We start from the raw sequence: 13,429 nt of genomic DNA, 5'->3' as shown, positions 1-13,429 counted from the left end.
GGAAGATCATCAGGAAAAACTTCAGGGAAGTCACGCACAACAGGGATATCGCGAAGCTTCTTTCCTTCATCGGGTTTAACCACATGGGCTAGAAATGCAATACACTTCTTCCGCATGAGTTTCCGGGCTTCGGCGCAAGACATAAGCTTAAGGCCGCGGGAGGGTTTCTCGCCAAAGATATGAAGATCGCCATCTTCACGAGGAATGCGAATCAACTTCTTAGCGCAAATAACTTCGGCGCGATTATGCGAGAGCCAATCCATACCAATGATAACATCAAAACTTCCAAGAGGCATAGGAATGAGGTCAATTAGAAAATCGTTTTCGTTAAGGTTCAGCGTGCAATCTTTAATCACAGCGTTTATTAAAATAGTTTCACCATTAGCCAATTCAACTGAAAAATCTTCTTTTAAATCGCTGCGCGGTCGCGCAAGCTTCTGCTCGAAGGCGCGAGAAATAAAACTTCTATCGGCGCCAGTATCAAAAAGTACAGATGCATAGTGACCGTTAAGTAAAAATGTACCATTAACTACGTCATTATTCGCTTGCGCTTGGTGCGCTGTTATGTTAAAGGCTCGGCCTCGCGCCACTTGGTTCGAAATTTGGTTCACCGGATTCGCTTGAGTAATCTGGACTTGTAGCCTCGGGCACGCGTTCCGGAAATGACTGGGATCACCGCAGTTATAGCACGACCTGGGTCGTGGATTCTGGTAAGTTGGTTGTGGGTTATGCGGGTAGGCTGGTGGTGTTTGCACAATTGGGTTGGCTGAAGGGACTCTACAGTACTCAGTAGTGTGACCAGTGCGGCCACATCTGTTACATTGTCGACACGGGGTTTGAGGTGGGTGATGAAGTCTACAGGTTGGGCAGAAGGGTTGGTTTCCTGTGTAAGGTTTCTTAGTTGGCGGGGCAGGAAGTGCTGGAGTGGTTAAGGCATAGTTGTGGACTGCAGGAGGTGCTGGGTAGGTTGACAGTGGGTTAGGCGCGTAAACTGGGGATTGATAAATGGGTTGCTGGACAATGGGAGGGTTGGTAAGCGCATAGGCTCTGCGCTTGCGTTTGGGGTTATTATGGTGTGAGGGTTCTGGTTTGGTTTCTGATGGTTCAGGGACAGTCTTGGTGGGTTTGGTCTTCTCAGCTCCCCGCAGGAACAGGGTTCCTGCTCTGACATGGTTGTCGCTGAGCACAGCGGCCAACTCGATGGCGTCAGAGAGGGTTGCTGGGTTTCTGGCCCATACGGAGTCTTGAATTTCCATGGGGAGACCCCCAAGGAACTTCTCGATGGCTCGGCGGGTAGGGGGTAACAAGGTGAGGGACCAGTAAGCTTAGCTCGTGGAAGCGCGTCGCGTACTCGCGCGCTTCGCCGCTGTACTGTTTCAAGTTCCAGAATTCTTCTTCCAGGCGCTTGACTTCGTTGGGAGGGCAGAATTCTCGCATTAGGAGATCCTTAAATTCTTCCCAAGGTACGCTAGAAGCAGCTTCTGCGCCACGCGCATGAGCTACTCCATTCCACCATGTAAGCGCCCTAGATTCCAGGACACTTGAGGCATAGAGGGTTCGTCTGTCTGAAGGGCATTGGGTATGGAGGAATGTGTTTTCAATTTTCTCCAGCCACTGGAGCATCACGGTGGCTCCCTCGAGACCTGTGAACTTGGGTGGTTTACCCGCATGAAAGGATTTAATGTTGTATCCGGAGGTGTTGGCATTGTTTTGGTTTAAGGCTTGGGCTATTGCGGCGGCCATTTCCTGGGAACGTTGCTGTTTACGCCTGCGCGATGCTTCTCTCTGGCGATAGCGAGCTGATAGTGGAGGCATTCTATAAAAGTTTTAGTTTTAGTTAATAACTTGGTTTCAGCGCAAAGTATAACCTTATAAAACTTGTTTCGCGAAGTTACATGCTATCAAATGCTGAAGTAAAACATGAATTTAAATGCAAACTTAATACGGATAACGAATTCGAATTTGGGAATCGACAATTCATGTATCACCATGACTTTCCGAATTCTCAATTTAAAATATACGAGTAAATATGTATTGGAGATTGACGATTCATGTATCACCATGACTTTTCAATCTTCAATATAAAACATACAAGAAATAAGCATTGGAGATTGACAATTCATGTATCACCATGACTTTTCAATCTTCAATTCAAAAACATAAAGTAAATGGGAATTGAAAGTCAACTATTCATGTATCACCATGACTTTTCGGATTTTCAATTCCAACAAACGAATAAAAATCGAAAAATCGCGAAATAAAACATAAAACCATACGCTGCGTAGGTGCCAGCATATCTAATAAATAACGAGTAATTAACAATAAGCGCTGGGCGAACATGAGATTTCTCTCATGCGCGAGAGGGGACTCTTAGGTTTTCTAGGTCGTTACGTCTAACCACCTATCCTAAAGTCAACGAGCTCTGATACCAATCTGTAACACCCCGACCGAAGGCGGATTATACATCGGGGCGCCACATATTGCTTCATTACTCGCGACACTATTGGTGTCAATATTTATTAATACACATTTTATCGCGCACGCGCAGCGGGGAAAATAAAGAACATAAATCAAACATAAATCAATATATTATAAATTATAACATTCAAATAACATAAACTTGTCTTGTTACATTTTAAATCTAGGTCCAAAACAAAAGTAAACATCCTATGTGTCCTCAAGCTTCAAAGCAGCTACTGTAAACCTGAACATGTGTTAAAATAAACGTCAAACACTTGCGTGTTGGTGAGAAATCAAGTTTAATAGATAACCATAGATAATCATAGATAATCATAGATAATAACAGCAAATCTGCGCACAACACGCGTATGTCTAGAGTTTAACAAGGGTGTAATCAGATTGTGATCAAGCCTAAGATAGTTCATAGATCATAGTTCAATCCATGCTCCCAATTGAGCATAAAAACGAGAAAACATCTGTGCAAGTGTAAACAAAGAAAACCGTAAACGATAGGTCTCCCGTGTTCAACTAATGGTACCAACGGAACTGCGGAATAGGCCGAACAAAGCGGTTAATGATACACATACAAATAAACAGCCAAGTAAACGTCCTCAACACATGGGATACTGCGCGACTAAAATTTCATAAACAGTTTAAGACTCAGTTTTGTATGAACACATGAACATCCCAAAGCATTTAAAAATAAAAAGGGATTAGATACGAGATAACTCACTTGATAAAGATGCGATGTAAGATAATGCAAGAACCAACTCTTAAACAAGCAAAGTTAACCTATAATTAAAGATTATGTTTCAACGATCGGTTTTAGGTCTAGGTAATAAGTTAGCATAATTAATAAGTAAATTATTATATATAATATATTACCGGAAAAGCAGGAAGAACAAGGAGGAAGACGGAGGCAAGAGAGGAGGCGGCAGGAGGGACAACGGCAGAGAGCAAGAGGGAGGAAGAGATAATAAGTGTAGTGTGTGAAGTGTTAAGAAAATAGTATTATATTTATAGGCAAACCCTAGGGGACATAAACCCTAGAAAAGATCTCCAAAAGTAAAAGAAAAGATAACAGCAAAAAGATTCCAAAAGCAAGATCTCAAAAGATAACAAAAGATATCAAAAGCAAAAAGTAAAAGATCTCAAAAGATATGGCAGCAGGAAAAGAGGAAAAGCAAAAGGGAAAGCTGTCAGGGAACAGTAAAAAGCATGGGCGGAGACAGAAAAAGGTACAGGTTAAGCATGGCAAAAGCAGATCCTCAAAAGATAATGTCAGTCACTTTATCTGTCAACCAATGGGGTTGGTGCGCATGCTGCGCCGAAAGTAACTTTTCAGACAAAGCAGATTAGGTCAACAGCTCAAAAGATAAGACAACACAAAAGCAAACGGCTAGATTTAAACAGAACTCAAAGGGTTCAGCGCGAGAAGGCTGAGTGCGCGAGCGCGAAGGCTGGCACAACAATCCTTAGCGCGCTGCGGGAAGAATCACAAATCCTTAGCGCACTGCGAGAACATAAATTCCTAGCGCGCCGCGGGAACTACAAATTCTTAGCGTGCTGCGTGAAGAACTAGAATTCTTAGCGCATCGCGGGAAGAACATACATTCTTAGCGCGCTGCGAGAAGAGTTCTCTTCACGCATTGCAGGAACAAGATGTCTTCACGCAGGCTTCCTTAGCGCGTGGAGCTGCAGACATCCTTAGGCGGGAAGAACCAAAGGACAAGCAAAGGAGGGTTCAAGGCTTAAGGGTTAAGCAGGAGGGCGGGACGGCGACAAGACAAAGAGGCGGGACGACAAGAAAGGAAGGCGGGACGGCGGAAAGAAAGGAAGGCGGGACGGCGGAAAGAAAGGGGAAGAGAAAGAGGCGGGAATGAACAAATAAAAATAAATATATTTAATTTACTCAGTTAAATTTACAAAGATTAATAATAAACTTTAAATCATAAAAAGAAACGGATCAGAGAAACGGGTACCTGGGTCGGGTCGGATTCGGGCAGTTGTCACAACCCCTTTCTGAATTGCAAACCCTAACCTGCTAAAGACATACCCCTGCCCCTTTGGAGTCGACACATTGCTATGCACAACCCGTTGGACCCTGGTTAGAAAACGGATAGCTTCCGGGTGCCAAGGAGCCAAAGGTATCAAAAGCCAGAGGATCAAAAACATGTTGGTTTTCTTCGCAGGCTTTAGCATGTTTCTCCACCTTCTTCGTTTCAGCCCGTTTCATTGCTTGCCCAGCTACAAACCCATTATCCCTCAAACCAGCTAAAGGAGATATCCCTGTGAGGTCAACACAAGCGTGTTTTCCCCCGGCCCAACCAAAGACGACCAAATCTGCCGGTCGTAGAGTGGATCTCCCTTCCGTGGGGTCTGGAAGGAAGTTTACGGGGGCTTCCTTTTTAGCTGATATCTCAGCTCGCCTTAAGATGTCACAAAGAACGTCCCGCACCCAATCATGTCGGTATTTGAACCCAGGCATCTTCTTGCAATGAACCACATGCTTTCCGAATTTATCCAGGCAAGCCTTACGGTAGATCGGACATGTTTCGTCTTCTGGGTACATTGGGACCATCAAACGGTACTTAAGAATGGCCCTATACTCGACCGCAGACATGCTTTGGCCCAAGCATGATATTCGTTTTTTAATATTTTAAAAATACGAATTATGTTGTATTGTTAAGTCAAAATAGGCCCAAATTAACCTACTAGATGTATTTCTGGCTGATGTTGACCACATTTGAACAGTTTTTAATAACTATGCGGAGTTAAAGAAACTCCCCTCGGCACCATACCTTGTAGCGAGTACTCGGAGAGTACTCGGGCTTGTAGACTTACTTTTCCAACATTGGTTTCGGGTATTTAAACTAACCGGTTTCTTTATACGGTTAATGTTGGTTACGGATCGGTTTTTATTGTACCGGTTAGTGTTACCAAATGGGATTATGAAAAAAAAATAGCAAGAGTCAATGTAATAGAAAGAGTGAGTGTAAGTTTGAATAGCCAAATGTCTATTGTGAATAACATCAATGTTATAACCAGAGTGAATGTCAATTTAAATAACCGACTATCCATTTAGTATAGAGAGTTAGAAGTGAGGGTTTTATTAAATTGATTGTTTCTAGCTTAATCACCTAGCAAAGTTTGATAAAATGGATATGTGTGTTCATTATTCGGATAACACGACAGATCAAACTGAATCAAAACTGTTTAAACCCATAATCTCATATATAGTAGAAATGACTCAAATTTCCGTATCAATAATATAGATTTTCTAAATATTATACGCGTTAAATTTTCATCAACAATAAAATCATTTTTTAACTGTTACACGAATAACCATACTTCTACTTTTAACCATCAAAGGCCTTTATTACCATCCTAGTGTCACAGAGTTATGTTCTAAGACTCCGTGTGGCGCCCAAATGCCAACCAATGGGTCCCCGTTTATCATTAGGGTCTGTTGGTTTTGTCCTGCCTTGAGCTCATTAGGCAAGCGATAACATCGAAACGTTTGTCGTGCAAGCACGACTAGGCATGTACGCCTCCTTTCCCGCTGAGGCTTTACCCGATGAAGTCCAAAACAAGCCAACAAACCTAAGCGTTATAACATAAATCAAGCATCTCGACCTTTAAATATGTGTTCGATGACACAAGGTTGGAATAAAATTCAGTAAAAATCAATATTTGGGCCATATAAACATCAAACTCGGACTGTCTAACGCCCTTGAATCCGGGCTCGAACCCTAAAAACCCAGTGAAGTAAACTAAAAAATCGGTTCTTTCTTATCTTTCTGCAAACGGCGATACTGCACCAAATATCTCTCACAAACAGCCTCCACTTGCTTCCCAATAAACTTCAACTCAAACACACACCTGCAGCAAAGAATCATATGCTCCACATCATCAATAAACAACAAAATAAAGTTTAACACCAGACTATCACTCGGAACCCATGTTAAATCATCGTTTGATTACAACAATACCAGGAGCAACGACCACTACGAGTACGAGAAAGGTTTAAGTTTCACCGGAAACAGTCAAGAGTAACCTAGACCGGAAGAGGTTCCATGGAAGAAGGAACTGTGTAATTCGGTTCAGCTGATTGGAAACGTTGGAACTCCGGTTGAGTTTAAGGAACTTAATTCCGGTAAGGTCCTTGCTTCCTGTCGCCTTGCCGTCAGGAAATCAGCCACTGATACAACATGGTAATGTTACAGGTTAATAATTTATTAATTTTATGAATTATGATTGATTTGTGTTTTCAGTTTTGGGTTATGTTGTTTGCAAGGGTTTGATTCTGGTGAATTGGTAACTTGGGTGTACATGGGTCGGTCTTGGGCTCAAACCGTACAGAAAAACTGAAAATTTGTTTTTTTTTGTTGAGGTTTTGAAAACAGTTTGTTTTTTTTCTTCGGTTTTTACAATTGGTTTAATTCGGTTTTGTTTTTACTATTTGGGATTGAAATTTTGAGCCTAATTTTCTTTGTTAGTTATTAATTAATTATTGGTTATTACACATTTGGAGCTGAAGTTTTTGGGATACACTATTTATTAGTCTCTTGTAAGTTGGTTGAAATTGTTTTTTTGTTGGGTTTGGTTATTTTGATTCGGTTTTTTGTTATCTGAATTGGACCTCAAAAATTGGATTAAACAAAAAACATAGAGACAAACGCTTGGTGTTTTATCGAGTTTTTATTTCAGTTCAGATTGGTTTTGTCAGCTATTCCGGTAACAATTCAGTTATTTCGCTTTTGTGCTCACCCCTAGATGTAACTGTGTTTGATAATTGTGTGGGTTATATAATTATGAACATTTATGCGTGTTTCCAGGATCAATTTGACATTTTGGGATGAACTGGCACATGTAGCTTCTCAGCATGTGGGAAAAGGGCAGCAAATATATGTAACGGGTCGCCTTGTTTCAGATACAGTTGATGGTGATGATGGGAAGCAACAAACATATTATAAGGTTACTTTGTAATTAGCTTAATTTATATTATTTCTGTTAAACTTTTATCTCTATTTTTCCAAGGAGTTGTCTTATTTTTCTTTTCAAATTCTGTTAAACCACTCGCAGGTAGTTGTTCAACAGCTAAAATTTGTTGAGAGAAGTGCGCCCTCAGCTCCATCTAATAATGGAGATTTCAACTACAGTAATAATTCTAGTTCCAACTCGAGCTATATGACAACTGGTATTTACTAGTTACTTTTATAAATTACCTTCGTCTCAAATAAATGCATCAATTGTTAATTTCTTAAAGCTTTCGTGAAAGTTATCTAGTTGGATAGAGGTGCGTAACAGGTGGGTTTACGGGTTAGATATATGTCTTGAAGCCTGCATCTGTGAGCATACACAAATTTTCAGCAAATGCTTGATTATTTGTCAAATATCTAAAATTATGATATGGCAAAACACTAAAACATTGCTTGTAACTAGATTAGGGACGGTGAAAGTGTGAAACATTTGCGACAGGTGTTCGAACATGAGACCGGGAATTAGATTAATTATAATATTATTTGCGGGTTTGGGATGGGTATGCTTTTAGGTAATACCTTCTTGATTAACCAAGCCCGATCCAGTACCTGTTTACCTACATTAGAACTAAAATACTAAATACTTATTTATATAATCTTGAAAAGAAGTGTGATATATAGTATTCTGATGTTTTTACTAGTTAGAAACTTGAAATTATTAAAACATAGAGTTGTTAGAAGTAGGGGTCTTGAAATTTTGAAGCTGGATTCTAATTTGAAATAGATTCGACAAATTCAAATTCGCAGCCGATTTGAAATTCGATTTGAATTTAGGAAAAAAAATAATACGGTTTAATTCTAAATTTCAAAATGTCTACAAACATGCATTTTTACAACAAAAAAAATAAAATCATTCAAAGTTGAAACATCCAAAATAATGAGTGTGGTAACATAAAATCATAAATTCTTTCGTGAGTATAGAATCATAAATTTGTATTCGATTGAGTTGAATCGAATTTCTAGTTTTTCGAGCCGATTTGAATACTAAGCACCCCTAGTTAGAGGTGTAGTTGAATATTTGACACTTCAAGTCGTTTTTTGGGGTGAGATTTAAGGCTGGGAATCTTAATGTTTAAATTATTTTCTACTGAGTATTTGACATTTCAAGTTGTTTTTAAACCAACATCCCATTCTGGATCAATGGTATTAGTGTTTTCTAGTTACATCATTGGGCAAATGATTATAAGACAAGAATGAAAAACGATAATTCTTGCAATTTTTAGCTTTAGAAAAAGAAAACATTTTCTTGTGAGATTATTGTGCTTTTTTGGTCTTATCAGCAAAATCCTCAATTTTTCTATATTGTCATTTGTGCACAGTTAAAAAGCAAAAGAATTATGCAGCAAACGGTACAGGTACAGGATCCGTAGAGAAACTATGGCAGGAGTTTTTTGCGAATCCTGTTGATTGGTGGGACAATAGGAAGAATAAGGTAACCGATACGGCCTTACTAAAATTTCTAAATTTTACCAACTTGACTCGTTTAAAGTAAATTCTGATGTTTCTGCTTGTTGAATTGGTTGACAGAGAAGCCCATATTATCCGGATTTTAAGCACAAAGACACAGGTGAAGCGTTATGGGTTGAAGGGAGGATGAATCCATCTTGGATTAAATCTGAGTTATCGAAACTAGAATCACGAATGGAATCTTTTCTTGATCAAAATGCTAGCATACGCTCAGATTCCTTCGGAGACCACTTCACACCTTATTAACTTCCCTTTAGTCCAAGAAAGTGAGAAACATCCCTAAAAATTGTCTATATGAATCTGTCATCTTTTGCCTTGTGCTCGTGTTGGTTAGTTGTGGGATGGCTTCGGTTTGTTCCACGTGTAATGTTTTTGGTAGTTTTTATGTCATGATATATATTTTAGTATGGGGAGATATAACCGTTGGATCCGTAAAAATCAACTAAGCAGTTTACATTTATAGGAAACTGTCTTAAATTAGAATGATCTGAGTGACTCACGATGAAGCTAAATTATTGTTTACAAGCGACTGTAAACGTTCGCTTGTAGTGCGGTGCTGGTGTGAATGATAGAACTGGTTTACTAAAACAAGGACCCTTTGTGATATAACATGATACCACACGCACTATGCAATAAAGTACAACCCTACAACAATTATGATGAAAGGACAAGATAACATACCAAATGATTCAGCACTAGCAACTTGTATTTCACACGTTAATAATCATGTTTAAAGTAACCAACCAAACTCTCAAGTCCTTAAAAAATAAAAATGTGTATTGATATTTACTTCCATATAACATCAAAAAGAAACTTGAAAAAAATGTTACATGATCATCTTTACTTTGATATTAATCAAAACACAAACAAATATGTATATACTCTTTCCCTAACCTTCTTCCTAAAATTTCAAAAACCGCCAAGATCTTCAATTCTTTTTTGAATCTTTCTTCAAATATCCAAAACCCTCATTTTTTTGTATATATTTTATTATCATTACCTTTTTTTTTCTTTCAATTTGGGTTAATTTGTTGCTTTATACAAATTCACCCAACCCTCTAGCTTCACAACTCTTCATGATTCTAAGTCTTTTGCAAGAACTTATGAACATCTCCCATGGTACATCTCCAACAAGCATCCAATCTCCATCTTTATCTTCATAAGTTGGAACATGTTGTGATCCATTGTACCCTTCTCTCTCAGAGTACAATCCGATAACGCACTTAAACATAACTTGCAAACCCTTAATGAGTTCTTCATAACTTTGGTACATTTTAAGGTCTAGTTTCCTCAAATATGGAGCTCCATCCATGCTTACTTTCACATACATCCCCGAACCCATCTCCGACTCCGTTTTCTTCACTTGAAGTATGTTTTTCCGGTACGATCTCACTGGAGGCCACCCCACAACTTGTTCCCTGAAACCAATTACAACAATTCACATAAGTTTGAATTATATATGGAATTTATAACTAAATTAGGATTTATTACAATACTTTTATTCCTATGGTTACAACTAGGATTCATGCTTTATATATAAATCTTTAACAAATTTTGATGTCTAGGGACATGATCTATATATGTGCCTTTGGGAGCCGAGGCCCCTACTGCTAATTAGGAATCATAGAAAAGGCACATGCATTTGTTTCTAGTTTGGACTTTGACTTAGAGGCGTTCAGTTCATAATACAGTTGTAAAAGTTAAACATATAATAATAACTTACTTTGTGGGTGGTGAATATCTTGACTCGTTTTCATCGGTACAAGAACTTGATCCCATCTCCGAGGAAGTTCTTTTATTGCCGGAAAGGCTGCTCTTTACGTTCTCCGGCTTGCCATTGGATCCGGGCAAGCCTAATCGAAGCTCGGTTGTGAGATCAACGTTGTTAAAAAGATCCAAAGTGCTTCTGGTCTGGTCCATAATATTGATCAATGAGTTTGATTGTTTGTTTCTTGTAAAGAGAATGAAGTGTGGATCTTGTGAGAAGTGGTTTGTAAATTATGAATGAATTGTGAGTCGTGTTGTGTTGTGAAGGTGGGAGGTGTTTTATATACAAATGTTAGGGTCGGAGACATGATTTAGGTGACTTATTCTCTTTGTGCATGGATTCATTGCAAGAATATTGAACCCAACTTACACACTCATGCGCGTGTAATACCTTGCAATTTCTTTATTATTATTTTTGTAAGATATGTATAAATAACAAACAAGAGTTATGTTACAAGTTGATGGGTAAAATGTGTTCAACAAAACATGTAAAGATCGAGTCTTGAGGATATATAGCCTGAGGTGTAGTTACGTAAATCAAGTAAACATATCATATACTGAGCTGAATAAGCTAAAGGCACCGTTAAACCCTAAGCACGGTTGTGAGACCTTAGTTCAAAATATCTTAAATTTAAAGATGTTACAAAAACTTGAATAAAAGAAAATTATACTTTTATGGTATAACTAAATAAAAGAATATAAAAGAAATTATTTGCGTAGACAAAATAAAGTCAACAATTTTTAAGAGTACTTCCGTCCGTGTATTCAACATAGCTTGTTTCACATCAATTTTTTAAGTGGTTTCATATCTAGTTAATATTCACTTTCATCAATAATAACAACATGCAATAAAAGTACAAGAGATAGTAACATTTCCTCATTCTTTTAAAAATCATAACATGTTACCATCCTTCATGATATCACATTTTCAACTTTCCAATCGTAAGAAATTAGGTCAACCCAAGGGGTGACTTATGTTGGCGTAACTCTTGTTGACAAACCACAAATCGGCATTTTCTCTCCTTCTCTTGATCATTAATTCCGTGCCAGCGGTCGTTACTCTCGATCTCTATCTTCACATCCGCAATGGCCCTCCTCTTTCTTCCACCTCGTCTCGTGGACTTCTCACATGCGTTCCGTTGGAAATGATAAGTTTATTTTAATTTATTATACTGAACGAATACATGTTCTTTTTTAATACTTTTCACTTATTATTTGAGGTGTGAAAAAATATCCTTAGAGAATATAGCAGATCCGGTTCAATGAATATAGAGGCCTAAATTGAAACATGATTTTGGGGTCTTTTCATGACAACTTTTAATAAAATAAATTTTGCTTATTAATTGTTTTGAACTAATAACTTATACTTTAATAACAACAAAGCCTACCACCACGCCAATACATTACTTTGAGTTTAATTTACCCATTATAATATATCTATATATAATGTTTTTTTAGACTTGCGGGCCTTCATTAAGCGTGAGCCTAAAGCTCTAACTTGTTTTCGTTGTTCCACGAGCCACCCTTAGAATATAGTATATTAAAAATATTTTATATAATCCATATTTACCTTCTTTAATTATGTGTCAAAACTCAAAAACTAAATTCTATGTAAACAAAAGTACACAAGGCTTTGAGTATCAGGCGCTAGAGTTGCACGTATGTAATTGGACACCGCAGGGGACATGTTGTTTGATAATACAGGTAAAGATGTCTTGAAATGAGTAGCAAGAAGGGAACATAGGATAGACAAGGGTGCATGGAATACCATGGTCCTAACCCAACACCAGTTTACGCCTCTAAATCTGGGTCGTCGGATCACGGACCCTCCATGTGATGTTGGCCCGGATTTGATCCAAGATGTTGACCACTCTCCATGTGGAACCCACTTGAACTAATATTGGGAAAGACAGTCGAAGTTAAGTTTGTAGGGTCATTTTACTTTTTATTCCCACGCCATCGGCATCGCTGGCTTTGGACGTGTTTGTGGCCTACACGAATTCGACGGGTGGTAGGGTTAACTAGACCGACAATATATTATTATAGGTAATACTTTATGGTACGAACCCCTACAAGTTGAGAATGTGAGATGGAGAGAGACTGAAAAGAGAAACGGATGAATTTAGTGGAGGGTCTGCGTGTCGTCTTTTGGGATTGGAGACGCCGTTATTGTATTTTCATTACACGTTTAATTGATATCTCATCCTTGTAATTTCGGAAATAATTTAGATATTCTTAGGTCGCATGAAATTTCATATTTAACATTTCATTGTACGCCCACATTCCTCTCTCCATGTTGATCATCGACCCAGTGAAAAAATAAAGTAAGAAAAAGAATAAATTTTTAAGCAATCGATAAATGAATATGAATAAAGAAAATATATAAATAATAGTTGATAAATATTAAACAATATATGTGGGTGGGTTTTTTTTTCTTTCTTTTCTTCAAATTTAGCAAAAAAATGTATTGTTTCAAATAATTTAATTAACATAACCTTCCCATTTGGGCCACACTAAATACAAGTTAAATTGTATTGCCTCCTTCATTTTAAGCATCATATCAAAAGTGTGCCCACAAACTAGTAGCTTATTAATCATCTTAGTTTAAATTTGTTACTTGATAGATAAGTAATTAGAGTTGCACAAATCAGGTTTTTTCTAATACCCGGGTTCGGGTATGAATCGGGTTCGGG

The 13,429-nt window shown here is 38.2% G+C and overlaps 2 protein-coding genes across 2 annotated transcripts; one reads left to right on the top strand and one right to left on the bottom strand.

Moving 5' to 3' along the window:
- Nucleotides 1-6,271: 6,271 nt before the first annotated feature.
- On the top strand, nucleotides 6,272-9,376 carry LOC143596470 (protein OSB1, mitochondrial-like). Its single transcript, XM_077075237.1, has 5 exons — nucleotides 6,272-6,674; nucleotides 7,299-7,437; nucleotides 7,546-7,660; nucleotides 8,822-8,934; nucleotides 9,030-9,376. Exons 3-5 carry the CDS (start codon nucleotides 7,651-7,653, stop codon nucleotides 9,213-9,215), a joined length of 309 nt encoding a protein of 102 aa, XP_076931352.1. The 5' UTR covers nucleotides 6,272-6,674; nucleotides 7,299-7,437; nucleotides 7,546-7,650; the 3' UTR covers nucleotides 9,216-9,376.
- Nucleotides 9,377-9,928: 552 nt separating this feature from the next.
- Nucleotides 9,929-11,096, bottom strand: LOC143596473 (auxin-induced protein 22D-like). Its single transcript, XM_077075240.1, has 2 exons — nucleotides 10,693-11,096; nucleotides 9,929-10,387 (listed from the first exon to the last, which is right to left on the bottom strand). The coding sequence occupies exons 1-2, from the start codon at nucleotides 10,887-10,889 to the stop codon at nucleotides 10,006-10,008; spliced, it is 579 nt and encodes a 192-aa protein (XP_076931355.1). The 5' UTR covers nucleotides 10,890-11,096; the 3' UTR covers nucleotides 9,929-10,005.
- Nucleotides 11,097-13,429: the final 2,333 nt, after the last annotated feature.

This window comes from Bidens hawaiensis, unplaced genomic scaffold (assembly GCF_021521415.1).
Source record: "Bidens hawaiensis isolate Kalapana, Puna unplaced genomic scaffold, B.hawaiensis_p1.1 tig00046573_1, whole genome shotgun sequence".
Classification (NCBI taxonomy): domain Eukaryota; kingdom Viridiplantae; phylum Streptophyta; class Magnoliopsida; order Asterales; family Asteraceae; genus Bidens; species Bidens hawaiensis.
This window is presented reverse-complemented; position numbering and strand designations above follow the sequence as displayed.

Coding starts and splice junctions, on each gene's coding strand:
- LOC143596470 (XM_077075237.1), top strand. Junction 8,935..9,029: donor GGGACAATAGGAAGAATAAG/GTAACCGATACG, acceptor ATTGGTTGACAG/AGAAGCCCATATTATCCGGA.
- LOC143596473 (XM_077075240.1), bottom strand. CDS start 10,889: ATGGACCAGACCAGAAGCACTTTGGATCTTTTTAACAACGTTGATCTC. Junction 10,388..10,692: donor AGATATTCACCACCCACAAA/GTAAGTTATTAT, acceptor AATTGGTTTCAG/GGAACAAGTTGTGGGGTGGC.